The sequence below is a fragment of the Trichoderma atroviride genome, chromosome 5, assembly GCF_020647795.1.
Source record: "Trichoderma atroviride chromosome 5, complete sequence".
Lineage (NCBI taxonomy): Eukaryota > Fungi > Ascomycota > Sordariomycetes > Hypocreales > Hypocreaceae > Trichoderma > Trichoderma atroviride.
This window is the reverse complement of record NC_089404.1, coordinates 481,339-503,000: the sequence shown is the minus strand read 5'-3', so window position 1 is coordinate 503,000 and position 21,662 is coordinate 481,339. Positions and strand designations below refer to the sequence as shown.

At 48.2% G+C, this 21,662-nt stretch overlaps 8 protein-coding genes and 1 non-coding gene across 9 annotated transcripts; 5 read left to right on the top strand and 4 right to left on the bottom strand.

Moving 5' to 3' along the window:
- Positions 1-1,722: 1,722 nt before the first annotated feature.
- Positions 1,723-3,303, top strand: TrAtP1_009343 (uncharacterized protein; the record flags this gene model as incomplete). Its single annotated transcript, XM_014091529.2, has 1 exon — positions 1,723-3,303. The coding sequence occupies one exon, from the start codon at positions 1,723-1,725 to the stop codon at positions 3,301-3,303; it is 1,581 nt and encodes a 526-aa protein (XP_013947004.2).
- A 78-nt stretch (positions 3,304-3,381) lies between these two features.
- On the bottom strand, positions 3,382-6,326 carry TrAtP1_009342 (uncharacterized protein). Its single transcript, XM_066114242.1, has 2 exons — positions 5,477-6,326; positions 3,382-5,420 (listed from the first exon to the last, which is right to left on the bottom strand). The coding sequence occupies exons 1-2, from the start codon at positions 5,532-5,534 to the stop codon at positions 3,466-3,468; spliced, it is 2,013 nt and encodes a 670-aa protein (XP_065970336.1). The 5' UTR covers positions 5,535-6,326; the 3' UTR covers positions 3,382-3,465.
- Positions 6,327-7,139: 813 nt separating this feature from the next.
- Positions 7,140-9,219, top strand: TrAtP1_009341 (uncharacterized protein). Its single transcript, XM_014091531.2, has 10 exons — positions 7,140-7,377; positions 7,436-7,586; positions 7,650-7,673; positions 7,740-7,794; positions 7,849-7,907; positions 7,975-8,140; positions 8,193-8,341; positions 8,395-8,629; positions 8,694-8,820; positions 8,887-9,219. The coding sequence occupies exons 1-10, from the start codon at positions 7,332-7,334 to the stop codon at positions 9,015-9,017; spliced, it is 1,143 nt and encodes a 380-aa protein (XP_013947006.2). The 5' UTR covers positions 7,140-7,331; the 3' UTR covers positions 9,018-9,219.
- Positions 9,220-11,346: 2,127 nt separating this feature from the next.
- Positions 11,347-11,535, top strand: TrAtP1_009340 (uncharacterized protein; the record flags this gene model as incomplete). Its single annotated transcript, XM_014091532.2, has 1 exon — positions 11,347-11,535. One exon carries the CDS (start codon positions 11,347-11,349, stop codon positions 11,533-11,535), a length of 189 nt encoding a protein of 62 aa, XP_013947007.2.
- Positions 11,536-13,240: 1,705 nt separating this feature from the next.
- Positions 13,241-13,519, bottom strand: TrAtP1_009339 (uncharacterized protein; the record flags this gene model as incomplete). The annotated part of the gene is made up of 1 exon (XM_066114241.1): positions 13,241-13,519. The coding sequence occupies one exon, from the start codon at positions 13,517-13,519 to the stop codon at positions 13,241-13,243; it is 279 nt and encodes a 92-aa protein (XP_065970335.1).
- Positions 13,520-14,209: 690 nt separating this feature from the next.
- TrAtP1_009338 (uncharacterized protein) lies at positions 14,210-15,276 on the bottom strand (the record flags this gene model as incomplete). The annotated part of the gene is made up of 2 exons (XM_014093636.2): positions 14,210-14,877; positions 14,955-15,276. 2 exons carry the CDS (start codon positions 15,274-15,276, stop codon positions 14,210-14,212), a joined length of 990 nt encoding a protein of 329 aa, XP_013949111.2.
- Positions 15,277-16,692: 1,416 nt separating this feature from the next.
- On the top strand, positions 16,693-20,015 carry TrAtP1_009337 (uncharacterized protein). Its single transcript, XM_066114240.1, has one exon. The coding sequence runs from the start codon at positions 17,943-17,945 to the stop codon at positions 19,761-19,763; it is 1,821 nt and encodes a 606-aa protein (XP_065970334.1). The 5' UTR covers positions 16,693-17,942; the 3' UTR covers positions 19,764-20,015.
- Positions 20,016-20,201: 186 nt separating this feature from the next.
- Positions 20,202-20,297, bottom strand: TrAtP1_009336. Its single transcript has one exon. It is a non-coding gene; the product is annotated as a tRNA-Arg (tRNA).
- Positions 20,298-20,581: 284 nt separating this feature from the next.
- Positions 20,582-21,589, top strand: TrAtP1_009335 (uncharacterized protein; the record flags this gene model as incomplete). Its single annotated transcript, XM_014093634.1, has 3 exons — positions 20,582-20,665; positions 20,734-20,937; positions 21,002-21,589. 3 exons carry the CDS (start codon positions 20,582-20,584, stop codon positions 21,587-21,589), a joined length of 876 nt encoding a protein of 291 aa, XP_013949109.1.
- Positions 21,590-21,662: the final 73 nt, after the last annotated feature.

The window sequence follows — 21,662 nt, the reverse complement described above, 5'->3', positions numbered from 1 at the left end:
GTAGAGGATGTGACTCATCATGGCGGTTTTGATGCTCTTTGCCCTAGAGAATCTCGCGTTTGGGATGGTTTTCTGCATCAAATCTGAATCTTCTTTATCGAGACGTAACCTGCCGTTGGTGAACGGCGATACATGGGGCTGCGACATAGTAGTTGGACGTTCTCATTGTGAGGTCTACCGCGCCAATCTTCTTTCCGGTGAGTTTGACGTCCTTGATCTTGATGTCAGGGCATTCTTCCGGGGTGAGAGGTTGCTCGTAATCAGTGCTAATCGCTTCCTCTGGTATCCTAGCTCTCGTTTGCTTCGTTCTCGCCGTCTCGGTACGTATGCAGCCTAGATAGGGGGAGAGCAAAATGCATTGATATGTAAAGTCTGTATAAAGTAAGCTACATATACCGCTGCTACTTCTGCTACTTCTGCTACTTCTGCTACTTCTGCTACTTCTGCTACTTCTGCTACTTCTGCTACTGCTGCTAAGATCAGTTCGATTTCCGTATACTGGGTACATGGGGGGATTTCGGCCAAATCTTGGAAACTTTGTTGCTACAGCCCAGAAAGTTGCAACTGTTGGAAGGAACCGCATCAGAATGTTCATTTATCGCTCAATTAGAGTTTTACTTTACACAAGAGATTTATACTATGGAGTTCATCCACACAGATGAAAGTTCTCATTCTACGAGTTATGCGTAACTCAATAGAATCATCTTCGAATCTTCTTGTTACACAGGTTTGCCTGCACGCCAGTTTCACCATCCAACGAATTTGCAAGTACGCATGTCGCCATCATCTCGTTCTAGAATTCAAATATGAACTGTTGGAAGGAACGACATCAGAGTTTGCCTATGAGAGTTTTACTATGTACCATATATTAGTTTGTTCGTGCTCGCACGTCCGAGCCGAACTTGGTTCTTTAGCTATCATGAACACAATAGATTCATTTCTCGCCAATCAACATGAACGATTCATTACTCGCCACTCAATATGAACGAATCTCCTCAAACTTCACCAGCTTATGCTCGTGGCTGCTAGATGTCGATGCAGAGTAGGCGGAGAATGGAACCCTATCAAAACGGCGTGGCGAAGAATGGAAGCCTCTCGATGCATTTACCTGGAAGTTGATTCGGTCTGGGATGACAGCCACCATCCTATCGATGCGGCAATTTGAGGAATGATTTGCCAAGAACACACCTCCCACCAAGGCAGCTGTGCGGACTCACCAAGCCGTTGAAGGAGTTCAACCACAAGGCCAGAAAGAGTGGGGACCCGCAAGGTTTTCTTCTTTGTACTATCAAGTACTGAGTATGTAGGTAGTGCTAGCTTCAAGATGTGTAGAGGCTTTGGAGGTGAGATGGCGCCCGTCGGAGCAAGTAGACGACTGAATACGGCCAAAGTCTTGACCTGCCAGCAAACGCTTCGGGGCTAACAGCTCCACGATGTCAACTACATGTATAATCTAATACTATAACTCCACACGATTATGGATGGCGTATATGGTGGAAAGGCAAGATGCGTATGTGAAAGTATAAAGTCCATAGAATTGAAAACTTAATTCTGCTCGCAAGAGTGGAAATGTTCGTCATGGTGCCTACTACCTACCTATATATTGAGTTTTTATTCCCTCTACAGATTCTACCCTCTCTACAGATTCTACCATCTCTACAGCTACCATCTGTACAGCTTCTACACGAAACGCACTACCCGTCAACACCAACCGACTCGACCATGCAATCACCGTCCCCGCCAAGCGACAAGGAGGCAGTCCTCTATTACTGGGGGCTTCCGTCCTGCCCCAGGCTTATTGCTAGGTCAAGCAAACACGTCTGGGCAGACCCCTGTCGGTCAGATGGCGGTCCATCTACATGCCCTCCCTCCCTGATGCGCAAATCCCTCCGGCCTGCCGCTGGTGATCCGTTACTGCACCGTCTGTGGAACGACGCGACGTCTTCCCTGAGAATCCAGATCGTGGAAGCCGTCAGCGCCGCAGACTGGACAGCAGTTGATATCCTGCGCGTCGGCCGGGTTGGAGGGTTCCGCACGACTCTGCTGGTATCCGTCAAGCCAGAGTCTCTGTCTTGGAGCCGGGCACATCCCATCACGCTGCGATGCAAGGCCATTCTGGAGGAACACGGCATCGACAACGTCCACTGCGAAATACGCGAAAGTGTTGTCACTTCATGTGGCAACAGCCTCTCGAGGGGTAAATCTGCCGCCGCCGCTGCCGATGTGCCAAGCGAATTCCGGCTTTCTTCGGCTTCGAGCACGAACCTGCGCGCAGACCGTGTCGATTTGTCCGACTGCCTCGGCACCAGGATATCGATGAAAGACGACGACACCAGGTTTGGCACAAAGGGCATATACCTCTCTCTCAAGCCATCCAATGCCCAAGACGAGCCTAAAATCGTGGCCTTGACTTGTCAGCATGTGGTGAGAAACCACGAGAGTGAGAGTTCGAAGACGAGGCGCCAAGATTCCCGGACACCCAGAGAAGTCATCCAAATCGACCAGCCCGAGTACGACAGCAGACTTGAGCGATATGGAGATGCCGCCAGATACAAAAGAGTAGAGGACGCGGAACGTCTTCTCAGGGAGATGAAGCCGTATGCGGCCTCTCCCTCGAGAAGATTCGGAACGCTTCTCTACTCGCCGGCACTGAGGTATTCGCGAGCTCTGCGCGAGACACCAGGTTACGATCCATGGCTCAGAGACTGGGCGCTGATCGAGCTGTTGCCCAGCCGCCACCAGGCTCCTCTCGGCACACTGACGAACAATGTCTTTGTCGGACCAGCGAACCGTCTTCAGAGTATTGTGCACAACAGTATGACGGGATGGAGAGGACTCTGGAAGATGCGAGTACCAGTGGCGCGGAAAGGCACCCTGCCGCTAGCAAAGACTGCCGTTCCCATGAGCGAACTATACAAACTCGCTCATGATGCTGACGACAACGAGCCGACGATGCTTGTCGCGCAATCTGGAGCTGGCGGGAAGCTGACGGTAGGCATCGGCAACGCCCTGAAATCGCTTGTTCGCCGCGATGGGGCTTTGGATGGAGGCGTCGAGGGCTACAGCGAGGAGTGGGCTATAACATCGTTGACCGGCATTCACGAGTTCCAAACGGCGTTTTCGTTTAGGGGCGATTCGGGGTCTTGTGTATGGGATATACAGACAGGACGCCCTGCTGCGATTATCATGGCGGGAGTTCACTGCCCGATGCCGAATGGGAACAACGATGTTACATATGCCCAGCCTTTGGAGCGTTTGATTGGTGATGTTAGGGATCATGGCTTTGACGTTTCGCTCGTCTAAGTAGCAGAGTAGCGTGTAATCTTTGTTGTCTCTTTGTATATCAGTATTATAGATCTGTATAATAAGTACTGCCATTGTATAATTTGAATATATTTGGTTTATTGTGCTTCTACTGTTTCTACAGAGTCCTCTTTGGAAACTCCATTGTCCCTATTAAACCATTTACTGTACTAAATACGTAGCATTAACAGGACACTTTTGCAAAAGTGCATCATGCTCGTCCGTCCAGCCCCCATCTGTCGTGTATGCCAACCCAATTCTTCGAAACACCAACTCTGAAACATCCTTTTTAGATAGATCCGGATCGTATTCCTCGGTAGTTGCCTTGTGTCCCACAGCTTCGAGCACCAGGGCTGTAAAGACTGTCTTTTCCTTGACGGTGCTCTTGATTGGTAGGCGCTTGAAAGTTGCTATGGGGAGGCAGTAGATTGACTCGGTGATGGCGAAATGCATGCTATCCGGGTAGAATACTAGAGGCGGCATCTTCTGAAGCGCAGACTCTTCGCTTTCGTCTTCTTCCACAGGAGGCATGAGGAGGATTCTCCTCTGGACAATTTCTCGACCGACGGAGCTTTCTTGGAGTATACTGGCTGACATGGCTCCCAGGTAGTAAGTGTATTCCGGATACTCTGTATTGCTTATCGTAAATGAAAACGCCGATGGTGTCAATTTCGTTTTCCAGATTGGCCCGACGATGACCATCCCCGAAGGAGGCACTTCTGCATACATGTCGTCCTTTACCCAGTCCCGAGGCTGGTCATGATCGTCGGGCAATTTTGGAACATTTAGAGCGCCGCCGATGGAAGCCACCAGCGAGAATTGGTTGACCACCTCATCGTTTACAAAGGGGTACGTGACTGCGCACTCGGGATATGCCCAGCTCCACGAGATGGGCACGGCAGGCTCTGGCAAATCTGGTCTCTCGGCATCTTCAAAGTACGTCAGTCTCCACAGCAGATCCAGTGCGGTTTCGGCTTGGGGCTGGAAATCTTCTGTTTCGCCTTCTTGGTATTCGTCGTACCAGATCCCTGCAAAGTAATTCTTGCCGCCTAGTCTTGCGTTGAAGCTCTTTGCTAGGCCTGCTATGGCGTAGAGAGTATCGCTGCGGTAGGTGTAGTCGAGTTGGGAATATGCCTCGATGACGTGTCTCCATGCGCGGCGAAGCTGGCTGTGAGAGGGATCGTCGCCGAGAAGTTGCTGCATGTCTCTCCTACTGCTGGCTGAGCGTTCTGGCACATGGACATCATCGCCCCATTCCTTCATGAGCTTCACGGTCTGTGACTCAGATTCGTCGAGGCCACATTCACATTTGTGGTGGCTGGCACACTGCCATGAGAGCTCGTCGGGTCCGAAGATGAGAAGACGGTGTGAGAGAAGGCGTTCCTGGAACACCCATGCTCGTTTCCAGACGGGGATGCTGCCGTCGCTGATCATATAAGTGGGATGGAAGATTGGTTTTCGGAAATGTAGCTCATGGTCGTTGCCTTGTGCATCTCGAATAGAAACTGGTTTCGAAACATCTCTTGAGGAAGCATCTTGGAATAGCCGTTTGTCTGTACCTTGCTCGTGGCTTTCCACTAAAGTAATGAGGGAATTGGAATATATGTCGCTCATTTTGAGTGAGTGTTTTGCCCAATCACTTTTGGAATCTTGTATGATGCACAGACTGTCGATCCAAATGTAGCGAATGGGCTCTCCATATTCCTCCTGATGCCATTTCGAAAATTTCCGTAGAAAGGTTATGGAGTCTTGGTATGTGGGTGAAAGGTAGTCCCATGGAACCTCTTTGCACAAGGAATTGATGTTCTCTCCTGTTGTCTGGGAAGTATCTTTTCCCCAGCGGTGACTTAGACAAGCGTATCGTGCTTTTTGTCCATTCGTGTGGATCAACTTGACACCAGACTTGGTATCTTCGGAAAAAATGTCGAGAACTCGCTCAGGCAATTCTGAAATCTCTCCAAGCGAGCAACTCGAGTGTGTATCGTTGCACTCACGAAACCAATTCGTGGCCTTTTGGAAGGCTTGCTCGGATGCTGTGTTTCCAGAAATGGCTGGTCGTTCAAATACGGTCATTCCACGGTCCGGATACCAAGGCTGCCTCCACGGCGATGGAATATCTGTATAAACGCGTTAGCAGTGTCCACAGCAATGATTGAACTCTTAAGATATATACCATTTTTGAGAAAAGGCTCTACAGACCAAACCAGTGTTGGTATGTCTCCAGCACTCATATGTCCGATTCTTAGACACTGAGATGCTGCATACCCCCCCCGTGTTGACAAACCCCAAGTCTTGCATCAACTGCTGGCGGTCTGCATATCCATTGCTAGCTTCCATCATATAATCATGAAGTCCGCGTCTAAAGGTTACGCAGGGCGCAACGTCGCCTTTAGTATCGCGATGCGCAGGGCAAGGCTGCTCAAGCCAGTAATTGAATGGAATGGACTTGTTCTTGATGAGCTCAGCGTTGACAAATGCTTTCGCTTCTTCATACCCGCTCTCCTTGATATCTGGCTTTTCGCCGCTGAGGATTTCATAAACCCGTGTATCAACTATGTCGCTGTCAATAGGCATAGTGTAGATGGTTTCGATGTTCTTGTTGAATTTATGCCTCATAATCTCAGAGCTGGTCAATTCGTTCATGGCAGATCGCATTTTGGCCCTTACTGCGCTATTCTGAGATATCTCAGAAGCTGTTGTTTTCGGGGGACTATTAGGCGTCTCCTTGACAATTCCCTTGCCGCTTTGCTCATTGAGTGGATTTGATGGTCTGGAATTGGAAGAATTTGACGAGGGATCCTCTTCGATAGAACCGCGAAATGCAGATTGCGTGAAGCCAAAGTCGAAGCAGATTGGGCACACCAAGTCTACCCTTTTCGACCTGCTTGCAGACGTTGTAAGAAACCGCCGAGCGCCGTTATGGAGACTATTCCGCAGCATGATGATTTAATTTGATATTTTTGTTGAAGATGTCAGTCCCCGTGACGGATATATGGCTTAATCAACTTATTTATGCGTCTTCATGAAATAGCCAGGCTGACTGCGGCTCTGCCTCGCCCCGCCCACGTTTATGCACCCTGGCAGTCAGGATTTAGCGTCAATGATTACGAGACCAATTTTGACAGATTTGTTTATTTACTCAACGGCATTGTAAATCTTTAATAAAGCATCTGTTCTCACCCAGTTCCTCTTTGTAAAGTCGTAGACCGTGACAGAGCCCTGCGGGAGCTTCTTAACCGAGGCTCAAGCCGAAGCACCGGTAGCGCTCCGTGCCAATCTTGCTTCCCCAGAAGTTCACTAAAACTGGCAATTTCCGAGGATTGAAGAGTTTACAATTTTGCAGGCTGCAAGTGTTCAAATGTCTCAGCCACATACTCAGTGCAGTAGTCAATTGACTCAGCCCCGACGTTTCAAGGCTGAAATGGTATTAGAAAGTGTACAGTATCATAGTATATAGCTATCAAGTTTTTTTAGGCAAGTACCGAGCCATAGAACACTTTTTGCTGTCTTGCAATACAAAGTGTAAGTCACAGTCAACACTTCGTATAAGGTATTGATAAATGTCCTCCTACAGCAGGTTTCTATCAACGCAGACTCATTAAGACTATATTCTAGATGTCGCAGCTAGTGACCTAATGTTTGGTCCTGCGCTTGAAACTCCCAACACAATATAGGCAAGGCATAGCTGAAGATCTCCCGCCAACCAGCCAAAGTAAACTTGACCCACTAGAGTTCTAAACTCGTGCTTAAGCCCAAACTATAACGCCTTTCCCGGTTAAATATTTTGGATCCATAACTGGCAACTAATGCACCTGGGCAACGTACCAAGCCTATGATGTGTCGCTACGTTGCAAAGTTCTGACGTTGCTGATGCGGGGTTGAATCAACTTCTCTGCCAATTTGATCATAAAAACTCGTGATCCCTCCAATTCTCACTCACTTTTATCTTTTTTTTTATCTTTAGTATTCATACTTAAAAGTTAAGCCACTTCCAAAAGACTTCAAGGTGCAACCAGAGTTACCACAACATGATTATCCCAACTGAAGTAGTGGGCTCACTGCCTCGTCCCGTCTGTAAGGCAATGAATATTCAGTGTCCACTATGAGTTGAACTAAGACTAAAAAGGAGCAGATTTACAAAAGGCCTTTGCTGACTACGATGCTGGACTCATCACCCACAATGACCTTGTGGCTGCTCAGGATAAGGCTGCGAAAGATTCGGTTGAGAGAATGGAGGCGGCGGGAGAGACTTATGTAACCGACGGAGAGCAACGCTCCAGTTCGTAAGCATAGACACAACTATACGGCTGTTTAATCTTTCTTGGATCGTTAACATGAGATTTCAGCTTTGCAACCTATCCAATAATCGAGTGAGTTATCGCGGATAATAACTAAAGTCACTTACATGAGAAAAGTCTCACGATACATGTTTTCAGGACTCTCAAGGGCACTGGGCTTCCTGACAATTTTGCAGCGGATGGCCAGTTGTTTGTATGTTGTCTTTGGAGCAATTGAAAACCACTAAATGCTAACCTACATTAACAGGCGAATTTTGCTGATGGTCATCACCGCCAGCTTCCACGCCTGGTCAAAGGGCCTTTCAAGTACGACTCTTCTCAAATCTCTGAGAGAAAAACAGTGCTAACACAGACTCTCTACCTCATGAATCAGATACGCGACATATGCGTCTCAAAATCTCCAGAAGTCAATGCCCTACGCCTCGCATCCTATGAAGCAAGCTGTCATTGCGCCGAGTATGATGTACCTCTTATACCCTCTTCAGGGGGAACTAGAAGGCTACCCTCGAGTAGAGTTTATTAAAGATTTAATTGATGAAGTAAGTTGTAGTGCTAACTTTATAGTGATGTACTGGCTGATTTGCGGTGCAGTGCGAAAAAGACATTCGAGGATGTTTCGAAACAGGTGCCAAGAGAGTCTCAGTTGACTTCACAGAAGGCCGCCTCGCTTTAAAGAACGACCCCAGAAATCCTTGGACAAACGCCGAGCTTCTCGAGAGATTCATCTTGTTGATTAATCAGTACGTACAAACAGTGTAATAGGCCTGTAAAAGTATTGCTAAGATATACACAGGGTCCTTGACCGCTTCAGCCCCAAAGAACGAATTAATATTGGCCTACACACATGTCCTGGCGGCGATTGCGATTCTGTGCACTCACTAGATGTCGACTATCACAAGCTACTGCCATCTCTGTTTCATATCAATGCAGGGTACTTCTTGATCCAGCTCTCTTCGGAGAAGGATCGTGAGGAAATATACAGAACCATTGGACAGCATATCCGCAAAGATGCCGGTGGTGTCAAACAGGTATCGATCATAGTCTATAATGTGTAAGCCCGGCAATCTACGAGTGCTAATACATCGAAATCAGGTCGCCTTCATTGGAGTCATTAACACTCTCAACCCAAGAGTTGAGACGCCAGAAGAAATTGCCGACCATTTGATACTTGCCAGCAAATACATCCCGCCAGATCAGCTCGGGGCAACAGATGATTGTGGTAAGATGCCTTTGATTTGACTCGTATTTCGAGACGAGACGTGACTGACGAATACATTACCAAAAGGATTCTCTCCATTCTCCATCGACCTCAAGCCAAGTCATGGCAGTCCGGACTTTGCTAGGGACATTGCCTTTCAAAAGATTGCAAATCGCGTCCAAGGGGCTAAATTAGCCAGTGAAACCCTTTCTGCCTAAATTTCGATTTCGGAGACGATTTGGGAGAGCTGTAGTTTATATTTAGAACTAATGCAAAGGGTCGAAAATAAAACAACTAAACAATTCATGTAGAAGAGAGCAATTGTTCTTAGCCATACGCCTAATAACCAGTGTTCCATTAGTCATTTGGTAAGGATATGATTAGAATTAGGACTACAATTCTATTTCAGAGCTTTTATAAGTATTATTTCCCCTCTTTATTACCAAGCTCTGCAGCTGTATTATGCATGAAGCATAGACCTTTTGCTTGATATAGGCTTGCTAGCGTGACTGGAATATACTATCCAGGCTCCTTGGCTCAGACGTATTGCTTTAGGAAAGTGAGAGAAGAGATACTCCGTTAGTCTACTCCGTGACCAGGAGAAGATACTCCGTACTCGAGAGATATTACGCCGTAGTGCTGATATCGACCCCCTGGGGTAAGTAGCCGACCACCCGATATTGGAGATTCGGCGGGGTTGCAGCCTCAACGGTTCGTACAGTAGCTCACTTGAACAGGAATCTCCCCATATTGTCACTAAAACGGGGGCCAAATCGACAAATAGTGCGGAAATGCTGACAAGGTGCCTGCGACAAGGATTACAAGCGGGGTTTGGTGCCCGGATACCCGCGATGATAGCTCACTCGGATGTCAATGTTAGATTTGGGGGAATGCTGCAAGGATTTCAAGGCAGAAAGATGGTAATGGATACGTAAACGAAAAACGTTGGTTTATATGACTAAGTATATTACATCACCGCTCTTTGTTGTTCAATGCATACTTTTTATCATGACATTCAAGAATACAACACCCAAGCTCAAATAAGCTATGCACTACACGCTTTTACGTACCCCTGCTTCTCCTATATCTTACGCGGGGATCCCCTTTGACTCCATGCACGTTTACCTGTGTTTGGCGATTACCGCTGTCGGCTAACACAGAGGCAGACTTGACTAATGGGACCTCACCTAGTAGATCTCAATGAGTGATGGAGGCCTATAATAACCCTCAGAACCCTTCTCATCGTTACTATTATCTAACTAGACTGGCTGGAGAGGAGCAATTTATCCGTAGATCAATATATAGAGACATCTCGTTTGCCCTACCTTTTACAGCAATAAGGTGACAAAAGAAAATACTAGGACAGACCCTCTTGGTAGAGTGTATGAGGGTCTATTACTCCGTCACATCGCTTTCTGTCCACGATCTAGCTAAAACCAGTAGTCGACATGTGGAGCTATAAGGTCCGATTCTGACGAAAGGGTCTGCATCAGCTTACTATGCTGCATGTTACCGGGTGTACGGTTATAGCCTGAAGTATACCGACTTCCGAGACAGCTTGCAAAAGACCGGGACTGGGGAAATAATCGGCATACAGGCTACTACTAGGAAAAGCAATACTATAAGTAAGCGGCAATAGATTTTCCGTGTAGTTGTTTGTACTCTGCGGTGTCTTACTGTATGCGCTTATTCACTCTCAGTCACTCTCGGTCCCGATTATTTTGCATGCTGCTTGTGGCAATGTTATCCATATCTTGATCAAATGTATCGTAATTGACTGATTACACGCTAAATCGAGCGGTATGTGCCATGGAATCGACGTTCTCTCCTATACGACTCCATGTGACATATGAGTATCATCATCTTCCACACTAGACGCTTCGTGTTGAGAAGCTACGCTCTCAGCAATTTGTCAAAAGAGTATTCGGAAATCACTGTATTTAGTTGCCACCGTTTATGCTATGAAATTAGTCTAGAGATACGTAAAAAAACACACTAGATTTGAAACACCGCTTTGGCGTAGCACTTTTCATCAAGTATTGCCCCTGGATATTGCTTTTTACGGTAGTATTTACTCGATCTAAAACAAAATCTTTAGAAAATATATTAAACGCACAGAGAATCTTTGAATAAGCCTAAATCCACATGCATTAGCTCTGAATAATATACACAAAGCATGGCAAGCGGTCATAGAAGACGCAAAGACTGGGGAAATGAGGAGCACGCAGCTCCACTCATACACACTGTAGAATCCACACCTGGTCAATGAAGAAGATGCGCCTATTTTGGCGTCGTATGCGTATTTCGTTTTTCGAAACTTGCATCTCCTGATATCCACTTGCATGGGTTGGCATACATTATTGAAAGTGTGCATCTACCATGGGAATACGATATAGTGACCTGGTATTCAGTGGAAGAAAAGTATAAATATCAGGTCCAAGGTCGTATCATGAGTCCTCTTATCCTCATCACTCTCGCCTACATCTCAAGAACAAACCATTCACCAAAAATTACCTTTCAACCTTTTCGACCTCCCAAACCATCACAATGAAGACCGCCGCCGTCCTCCTCGCTCTTGTTGCTGCTGCCTTTGCTGCACCCACCAACATCGAAGAGCCTACTCTTGCCAAGCGTGGCTGTTCTGCTGGAGATATCTGCATCAGTGGCTCTTGCTACGTATGGAGCTGCGGCCCTGTTGGCTGCAGTGTGGGCGGCAAACTTGGTGGAAGCTGCTAAATTCATCTTGTATGTTGCTCTCAGACTGCTTCGAAATAAGAAACACATCATAGGCTGACCGTGTAGACCAATACACATAAACCATGGACTTAGTGGAGGGGGATCAAGTTTGAGTATTGGAATGAAAGTGCCTGGATAACGCATGAAGACTATGGTCCGAGAGCGATTGGGTTGAAGGGATAGAAGTGTATTGAAGAGGGTCTCTACCATGGTTTCCATGCATCCAGATTTCTACCCATAATCCAAGCATTTATCCACATCGTATTGACTTGGGCTTCATGTACGGTGATAACTTGTATAACAAAATACTCTAGTTGATGTTTTTATTCCATGATTCTAAGCATGGGTGTAAGAACTAGTGGACCGACGAAGAAGTACTCAGCTTTATGGTGATTATTGGGGTTTCGTATAGGCTACAGTAGATGAAAATGTAGTCACTCGGTATCTACTGAATCCCTGCCACCATACTCTGAATGATAGTGAGAAGAAAGTCGTTCACAATTTGATGTTGGCAACTTAGGGGCTTTATATTATAAGTTGGACTTGCCATTGTTAGCATGTTAAAAATCTTCATTTTCGGCAACTCCGCGAATGATACTTTCAATTCAGACCATCGTGGTCAACTTACTGATTCTTATAAAACTCGCCATTCAGGGTACTGTCTTTCCTTTGGATAGTGTATAACACTTGTATTAATATGAGCATCTAAATCTGGAAGAACGCTAGTACACCAGAATAGCTCAGCGGCTTGGAAGTAATAACGCCTTGCTGATCCAGAACTGCCTCTAGTGCTCTATATACTTAGTTCGATACACGGCGAATCCAAACCATATACAAAGGCTAAAGTAGAGAACATCCGGCGTATTTGGTACAATGTGCTCTTGTTCCAGCTCCTTACCATAATGGAAACTCAGCTGCTAGTACCAAAGAGCCGGGAATGGAAGGTTTTGTGCTCAATCTCCGCCTCAAATGACGCCTTACGATCCCAACCAGATCTTATGGGGCCGTGCCACCTAATACGTGTATCCCCCACATCGCGAGGATCCTGTAGTCCAGAACGAGATGGATAATATGATCAGGTTGCCAGGACCGTCCGACCAGTGTGGCATCTACTACGTTGTGTCCCGTCTTGAGGCAAGCATCTTAGATCTTGGGCGGGAGCTATGTAGTGGGGATTGCGGCCCGCAGAAGGAGATGCAGGATGTTCATACACTGCATCAGGATGTGTTGAATCAACGGTTTATATGTTCAAGTTGGTAGACAACAATATAACGAACTTGCTTACATGCTATCACATTTCATCAAAGGTCTGCATCACCACAGTCCATGATACAGACCACAAAACAACCTCGACCTCGCTATATCTACTGCTGCAACTGACATGTTATCGGCATTTCGGGCTATGAATGCCGAAGATGCATCACAAATCTTGATCTTCTGCATTGCCTACTATGGATACCTTCTGCAATGACACACTACCATTGATCATTGAAGTGACCCACATCTCCGTGTTGGACCTTTAAACTCCGGGCTCAACGAGACAGCACAAGATTTGAGAGCAAGACGTTATAAATATCATAGGGCCCCTATAATCCATATACTAAGCAAAAGCGAGGGCCCCTTTCTTCATTTGATCCATTGTAATGAAACGTAAAAGATATGAGTCACAGATCAGCTAAAGCCCCACCAAATTATTCTGGTAGCTCTAAATTGGCGGAATGCAATCGCTATAGACGACGAAGAAAGCGATATTACAAAAGCTCGACGTATTGCCACGAACTGACAAATACTTGTTGCCATCATCACACCCAGACTCTCTCTCACGCTCGTCGATTCTTCGTTTCAGAAGCGTGACTTCATTCACTGCTGTTTCATCAGCCCTGACACAAGCGATGACGCCTTTGAGTTCTGCCTCCATCTGATCTTGAAGAGTCGCCTCATCGCAGGTCTCCCACTCCTTCAACTGATTCAAAATCACCTTCATGACTAGCATAGCTAACACAAACATTAGGTATTTATTGTTATCGGTCTAATACTGAGCCTCTCGGGTGTAATGCCTAGCTGAGCAAGAGCTGAGCAGGCGTTCCCTAATTTGACAATATTTTCTGTGTACCAATCCATATTGACGCCATCGCAGCCGTAGACTAGATTCATAAATCACCAAATACACGTTTATGCCCCCATTTTATGAGTGCTTGGGCGCTAGTCTGCCTTGTGGTCTCTCAACGAACACAAACTTTCGCTCAGACTTCAACCATTGATTTGAAAGACTGCGTGGCTAGCGACTTTTTTGAAGAGAGCATCTAGTTTCACCCAATTATAAAACGATTTCATTTTACATAGGAGGATGATCTTCACATCAGCCGGCACTGAGTTGGGGATCGTCTAACGGCTTGTACTTTTTAAACCAGATAATGTATTCTTCTTATACCTACCTACGATTAACTGTTGCATCGAGGGGCGTTCCACAAACTGCGTCTGTAGTAAGTCCATGGCCCTCGTCTTCTCTTCATCCATAATGCTGCTGACATTACCACTGCACGTCGGGTATGTTGTAATGAAAGACATTTGATTGACTTCTCATAACTCTTGATCTTCCACATGAACGCGTTCGTGAGTCACGAACACCATTTCTGACAGTAGACGGTCCAGGAGTCTTTCGTTGGCGGTTTGTCTATGGGTAGATATATGTTGATATATCATCTGGGATCGGCTCACGTCTCGGAACATCAAAGTATCCCAAGAATTCCCCTAGTTCCAAAGGGGGTCGGCCAAAGTCCATGATGCCCGATGTACGTCGAGCTATCGTGAGGTATAGCAGGAGTATGGACCTATGCAGGTCTTCGAGGCTAAACTTCCCTGCAACCGTACGGATGTTACCGCCATGACCAGCGGGTGTCGGATATCTGTGAGTATATTGGCTGGAGTCACGCTTGTAGATGATATCTGGATTCCATTGAGTAGGTGCGAACAAGAGGATTTGAATCGCATGGGCCAGAGTAGTCGCCTCTGGGTTTATCATGTCGCGCTCGTTGTCTCTCTGGTAGATCATGTTTCGCGTAATGGGCAAAAAAGTAGGAACAGAAAGTGAGCTCGCAATTGTATCGATCAGACTCTTCAGTGGGGGGTTACGGGTGTATGCTAACACCAGCTCAATGGGATTGATCAGTCTTCGAGGCGGAGCTGAGACGTTCCATTTCGACAGTATATCGGTATACAGCGTGGACATATCTGGGGGAAGCTCGGGGAGTATGTTGTTAATGTCATGAGGAAGCAGAGGCTTGACATTCAAGTCAAATCTCATTGCAATAAAGAGCAGCCCTTCACGGATGATATCACAGACTGCGCGCGGGTCAGTAAGGGAGCGGAGAGTGAAATATACACTTTGCGCGTCTGGGCAATCCTGAAAGGCTACTCACCAACCGTATCTGTGAAATTTACGAGCGCGTGTTCATGCATGCCGTGGTATCCAGCAAGTTCTTCAACTGGTAGGCGGAGGGTATTCCACTTGTGAAGGACTCGGATGCCAGAAGGATGTTTGTGAAGGCGCCATAAGGCAGCTCTTTGTTCAGGAGACAGGATTACACCATCAGCCGATATACAGAGTGCAGGACCCATAACACGATAGTCGGTAGCCTGCAACGTCTGACGCCACTGAGCGATCTTGCCCCGACGGAGAACAGGATCGAAGCTCATGGCCTGCTCGGGTGTTTCGCCCGCATCGGAAGTCGTGGAAGCCATTGCGTTTATGGGCCAGCCTCGCTGTTAAGAAAACTTTTAGAGAAAACAGGGGGGGACAGGCAAATCGGGGAGAAACATGCAAAAGGGGGAGAAAAGAAAACTCGAGACGAAGAGACGGGAGTACGCGGAAGAGAAGGTAAATGCTGGGGGAAAGAACGCCGAAGCGGAAAGTGAGCCAGCAAAGATTATATAGGCAGGTCTTTTGTGACTCGAGCGAATGCAGAAGTTTCGCTCGAGCCACAGTGAATGCAGTCTTGTTCATCTTCGATAATCATCGGAGGTCTAAATCAGCGCTACTTGGCTGAATTGGAACTCGGTAGAAAAGACTTGGAGCTGTGTAAGCTGTATAGAACTGGGCAAGGCATTTCCTATCGACTGTAATGATGTATGAGTGAAATACATTCTAGAAACTGAGTATATCGTTTCCCGGTTTATAACGCGCACACTCTATGTCTGTTCTTTCCTTTTTGAAAATTTCACATAAGCCAAACCAAGACATTGACTAGGCGTAGCTATTACTGGTCCGAACTCGTTAGATTAGAGCAATTGCACTGCTGCATTGCTCTGCCGAGTTGAAACAGATAAACAAGGACTGTGGCTGGATGTATAAAATGCATATCAAGAGGCGGCCATGGGTTATATTTACAAGCGTAATACAACCCTGCTTTCGGCGTCAAATGAAGGATCTCACTATGTCAAATGATGATTGGTGACAAGAAAAAAAACACTGATGTTTAATTACAAGCGAAATGATCATAGAGCGGCACAACGTGCAAGCATCTGACATCGCCAAGCTAGAAGCTTGCCCTGCCATGATCAACTTATAGGTCCATACTGATAGATGGAAATACGACGGATGATAATTTGACATGTCAAGAGCTTTATTGGTCTTTATGAATGCATAATATTCAGCTTTTACGTGGTTCTGTATTTGCACAACTCATAATGGATTGAGAAGAGGCAATTTGCCGAGCTGTTAATGCGATGAAGGTATCACGTCGTCTACGTTGATCAAGAGTGTGGCGGTGCTCGCCAGCGTGGCTGTAACTCAGGTACAGCATTAGCCAGTACCTGCCAAGCTGAAGAATCTCTAGCGGGCTGCAGTGTACCAGCGTCAATGGCGTGTCCCGCGGGTACCTCATCAAGGCCAAGTGTGGCGCCGTGCAAAGGACTGCTGTACTCGATGGAGATCTCTATCAAATGCGGAGGGACAGCTATGCTTTAGGTACTGGTGTATCTTGATGCATCAACTTTTACTATTTGTACGCATTCAATGCTCGTAAATCGCCACCTTCAGCCTCATTCAAGCATTGCGCGGCGCGCTGCCGGGCTGCGTCATCCTTGCGTCCGCTAAGACGCAGCGGGCAGCCTCCGCAGTCCAGAAGGTACAAGCGCTGCTCGCACCGCCACACTCTTCCCCAATCCTCCAGGAACAACCTCGAATGCCGTGGTGCCTGATTCTCTTCAAATCACCTAAAACCTCTTGCGAGTTTCATTCTTTCTATCCGGCACCCAAGTCTTTGGCTTCTCATTTTTACGCACCACATTCGCTGCGATTCCTGCTGCTCTGCCACAGCTCTGCCATCCTCCCGCCACCATGCACTGCTGGCCTTGATCGCCGATCCAGTGACGACATACCTCCAAACCGTCCCCCCCACCTCGATTCTCTCTCCCAGCACTTGCTGCTCGACCCTGATCGACAGGCTGGTGTAGTTGAAGAGAAAAAGAAAATACAGCTTCTTCTACTGGATCGTCTTCATCAAGCATGTATGTCCAGCAGCCTTCCAGCAGCATCGAAGACGTTCTGCCCCCGCCCGGGCCGCCACCACATCGCCGTCCCTCGATGGAGAACAGCGGCTGGACGGACGAGCCGGCCACAAGCGCCTGGGAAGACGTGGCTGCTCAGCATGCAGCCGCGACTGGTGCTACATCAGATTCCATCCACCGTAAAGAGGTGCCTGCGTCTCTGCGGCCTGGTGGAGGCGGCATCGACGTAGGCTTCGGCTCTCCGGAAGATGAAGACAGCGTGTGGAACGAGGCACGAAAGCAGCCGTCCGAGCTGAATCTGCCCAGCCAGATCCCCGATGCCCTCAGGCCAGGCGTACAGAGATCAGAGACCAATCCATTTCTGAAAAACCGAGCTCCGTCAGACCAGAGTCTCCAAGACGTTCCGGCGTCTCTGCAACCGCCAACTGCCTCGCTTTCTAGCATAAGCCTGGAGGAGACGGGCAATCATAATCCATGGAAGCCGACAATCGATGTGCAGCCGCCAACCCATGGAAATAACTTACACGATGCTATAGCATCTGGTGACTCTGAGCCTGATCCCTGGGCTCGTTCCAGCCCACACCCACCTGCAAAAGTGCCCATCTCGCCAAAGTCTCCAGACCTAATCTCTCTACACTCTAGAAGCTCGAGTTGGGATGACGATTCTCACAGCGAGCGTGATGAAAAAGGCTCCCCATCGCAGAAACCAGTGATGCCAGAGGACCTCGAGCGTGAGCAGCACGTCTGGGACGATCTGGGGTCTTTGGATGCCGCTAAGGGCAAGGGCAAGGTACCCGAGCTGACGGCAGCACAAGCAGCTCAATTGGATGATTGGAGTTTGATAGACTCGGATCCATCATTGAGCCCCCCCGCAAAGACAGCCGCAAGAACCCTCGGCAATGGTGCTGGAGGAAAAGCCAGCCCTGCCGCCCCGAGACACAGAGAGTCGTGCCAAATGGGTTCCATCACGTCCGCCCGTCGATGGCAAGGCCGAAACGTACCAAGTGAAGAACATCCGTTGGCACGACCCCAACTCATCCAAAAACCCCCGCGTATCTCCCATACTTATACAGAATGAGAATGGACCCTGTCCTTTGGTTGCGTTAGTCAACGCGCTGACCATGACTACACCTGACGATATCCCCGATACAGTCCTGGTGCAAGTTTTGCGCTCACGGGAGCAAGTCAGCTTGAGTCTTCTGCTGGATGCTGTTTTTGACGAACTCATGTCTCCTCGACGAACGTCGTCAGAGGACTCTCTGCCAGATGTCTCCGAACTATACTCGTTCCTCCAGAGTCTCCACACCGGCATGAATGTCAACCCTCGATTCATCCCCACTCCTGAAGTTGTCACCGCATATGAGCATACTTCACTAACACAGCTTCACCCACTCGAGCGACACAAGTACATCCCTGGAACCTTTGAGGACACTGCAGAGATGAATCTCTATGCGACCTTTTCTATTCCTCTCGTTCATGGTTGGCTACCGCCTTACGATGATGTCGTCTGTGCTTCCATGCAAAGACATGCTACCTCTTACGAAGATGTGCAGAATCTTTTGTTCCGCGAAGAAGAGCTAGAGGACAAATTAGCTACTTCTGAGGAGGGCCTTACGGAAGCGGAGCAAGATTTATATCAAGACATCATCACCATCAAGATATTTTTGAATGAATCAGCTACCCAGCTGACGCCCTGGGGAATCGAGGTCATCCAAAAAGCAATCCGACCCGGTACATTTGCTATCCTTTTCCGCAACGACCACTTCTCAACCCTTTATTGCCATCCACAAACCCAGCAGCTCCTCACTCTTGTGACGGATGCCGGCTACCGGACTCACGATGAAATTGTATGGGAAAGCCTACGGGATGTCAACGGGGAACTAAACCAATTTTTATCCGGAGACTATCGACTTGTAAGCGGCGACACCGCAGCAGAACCAATTACTAGCAACGGTAAACGCCATAGCGACCAGGACGGTGGCGCTTGGACAACTGTCACCAACAAACGGGGCAAGACTAAGGAGACTGCCCCTATCGACGAACCAGGTCAAGCAAGCTCCAGCACCGAACAAGAAGACAGAGACTTGGCCCTCGCCATGCAGCTACAAGAGGAAGAGGATCAAAGACACCGAGAAGAACAGGCGCGCCGGCAACGGGAGCGAGCACTCTCGGAGCAATATATCGAGCAAGCTCACCTCCCCATACCTGTTACTCGCCCCGAAGGCAATTCTAGAGGAAACGCCGGTGGTAACAATGCTTCTCGGCGCAGCTCTGCGGCTGGCCCAAGTGGCACCACGCCCGTTCTACCGCCGCGGCGAAGTAGCAACAGCGTCAGCAATAGTGCCAATAATAGCACCAGTGCACTCGCTGCCTCTACTTCTCAACGGTCTTTGCCTCCACGCGGGCCTGCGTCACAAACTGTCCGGCCCTTGGTCCCTCCTGCGAGGCCAGGCGTCAATAGACCGGTTAGCTCTGATGAACCGCCGCCACCCTCGTATGAACAGGCTGCTCAGGTTCCTGCATATGTTCCTCCTCCAGGGCATCCTAACCACCACGAAAGCAGCCCAGCGGCTTCTAGACAGGCGTCTCGAACAAGCAATGGACCTCCTGCGGCAGGGCGTGGCCGACGACCCGGCGCCTCGGTTCCAGCAAGTCGAAGACCCGCTGTGGCTTCTGGAGGGAGCTCGAGTCGATCTGATAGAGACTGTATAGTAATGTGAGGAGAAATGATGGAGGATGAATCACTGATTGAATGGGTTGGGGTTATTTATAGCAAGGACTGTCACTTTTGCGTATAGGCAGGCGGGTTTATCTTTTGCGGGCGTTTTTGGGCTTCAACTACGATTATGCGGAGGGCACATTCCTTTCAATTCCTATTTTCAGGCATACAAGCATGTTTTTATGACGAGATATGTAGTGATACGAAAGTTCTTATTATAACGCATCGAATGAATGAATAAACGTCTTGGTTTAATATCTTTTTTACAATGAGTGTTTGTGTGAGACAACGAACACAAGTCCGCCTTTGTTTATGACTGGAGAAAAAAGACCAAGTTCATCTACATAGGTAGACGAATGGTTTCAACTGTTACGATATTTACGGCATGTGATGCGAAACAACCAACTGCAGCTAAGCAAAAAAATATCTCATGACGAAACGACGTACCAGGGACTCGAACCCTGAGCCTCAGTCTGGATCTCCCCATTACGGATAGCAATAGGAGGACTGCGCGCTACCATTGCGCCAGCACGCCATGCAGTTATCGGGGCTGGCCTTGTTTTTTCCTATACTGGTATTGCGTTGATATTGGGCAGGTGGTGTCTAGCGGCAGAATTGGCTGTGCTGCTACAAGCACAGCTGTTTGTTGACATCATCACGCCCGCCAGCCACAGAGGCTTGTGGCTTACTTGAAGAACTACATGAGCATCTACGTCAATGACTGTTTTAGCGATTGTTGATTTATGATTGAGCATCTTACATGATTCTTTGTGGCCTTGTTTGTTTCTGCTCTTCTTGTCTGTCGCCATCATCGCCATCATGTCGTTGATTGAAGGGTGGTATCCGCCCACGCGGGAGAATTACGAGCGTCTGCTGTTTTGGTGGCAGATTGGCTATCCGATTGTAAGGCTTGTTTATGTTTCTTGTCTTTGTGGTTGAAAAGATAATAGTACTGATTTCTGCTGTAACAGTGTGGTTCGCTGCAGTGGGTTATTAGCTGGTATGGCATGGGCAAAACGTCTGTGAGCAGCAGATTCAACATTCCTGGCCGGCTGGCCTGGATCACGATGGAGTGTCCTGGGTTCTTGACGTTGCTGTACGTTATGAATACGTTGCCGCAGAAAGCTGGTGTCGATGACTTGCCGTTCCAGAATCGAGTGCTGGGAGGACTCTTTGTATGTTGCTTTTACGTCCATTAACACCCCCTCCCTTGGAATATCCACTGACATGTCATCTCAGGTCATCCACTACTGCTACCGAGCTGTTCTCTTCCCCTTACTCCAGCCTTCCATGTCTCCCATCCACGTTGGCGTCTGGTCTCTCGCCTTTGGCTTCCAGGTCTGCAACGCCCTCTGCATCTCCTCCTGGCTCTCCGCCTACGGCCCAACCACCACCGAAGCCTGGTCCTCCGTGTGCTCCGTTCCCCAGTTCATCTTTGGCATTGGCATCTTCTACCTCGGTCTCTCGTCAAACTTCTTCCACGACGAGGAGCTGCGAGAAATCCGGCGCCGCGAGCAGAAGCGCCAGGAACGCATCCGCAAAAAGGCCGGCGGCGACGGCCAGGCCGCCGGCGTGGAGAAGCACTACCAAATCCCGCAGGCGGGGCTGTTTCGGTACATGCTGTATCCGCACTACTTGTCGGAGTGGGTTGAGTGGTTTGGCTTCTGGATGGCGGCTGGGTGGGGGTGTGCGCCTGCCAGGGCGTTTCTCGTGAATGAGATCTTTTCTATGCTGCCGAGGGCTGTGAATGGGAAGAAGTGGTACATGGAGAGGTTTGGGGAGGATAAGATTAAGAAGAAGTGGGCTATCATTCCTGGAGTGTGGTAATGGTAAGATGACTGAGTGAGAGGAGCATTTAGACACTTGTCACGACAACTGCTGACTTGTCTTTTTCTTATTC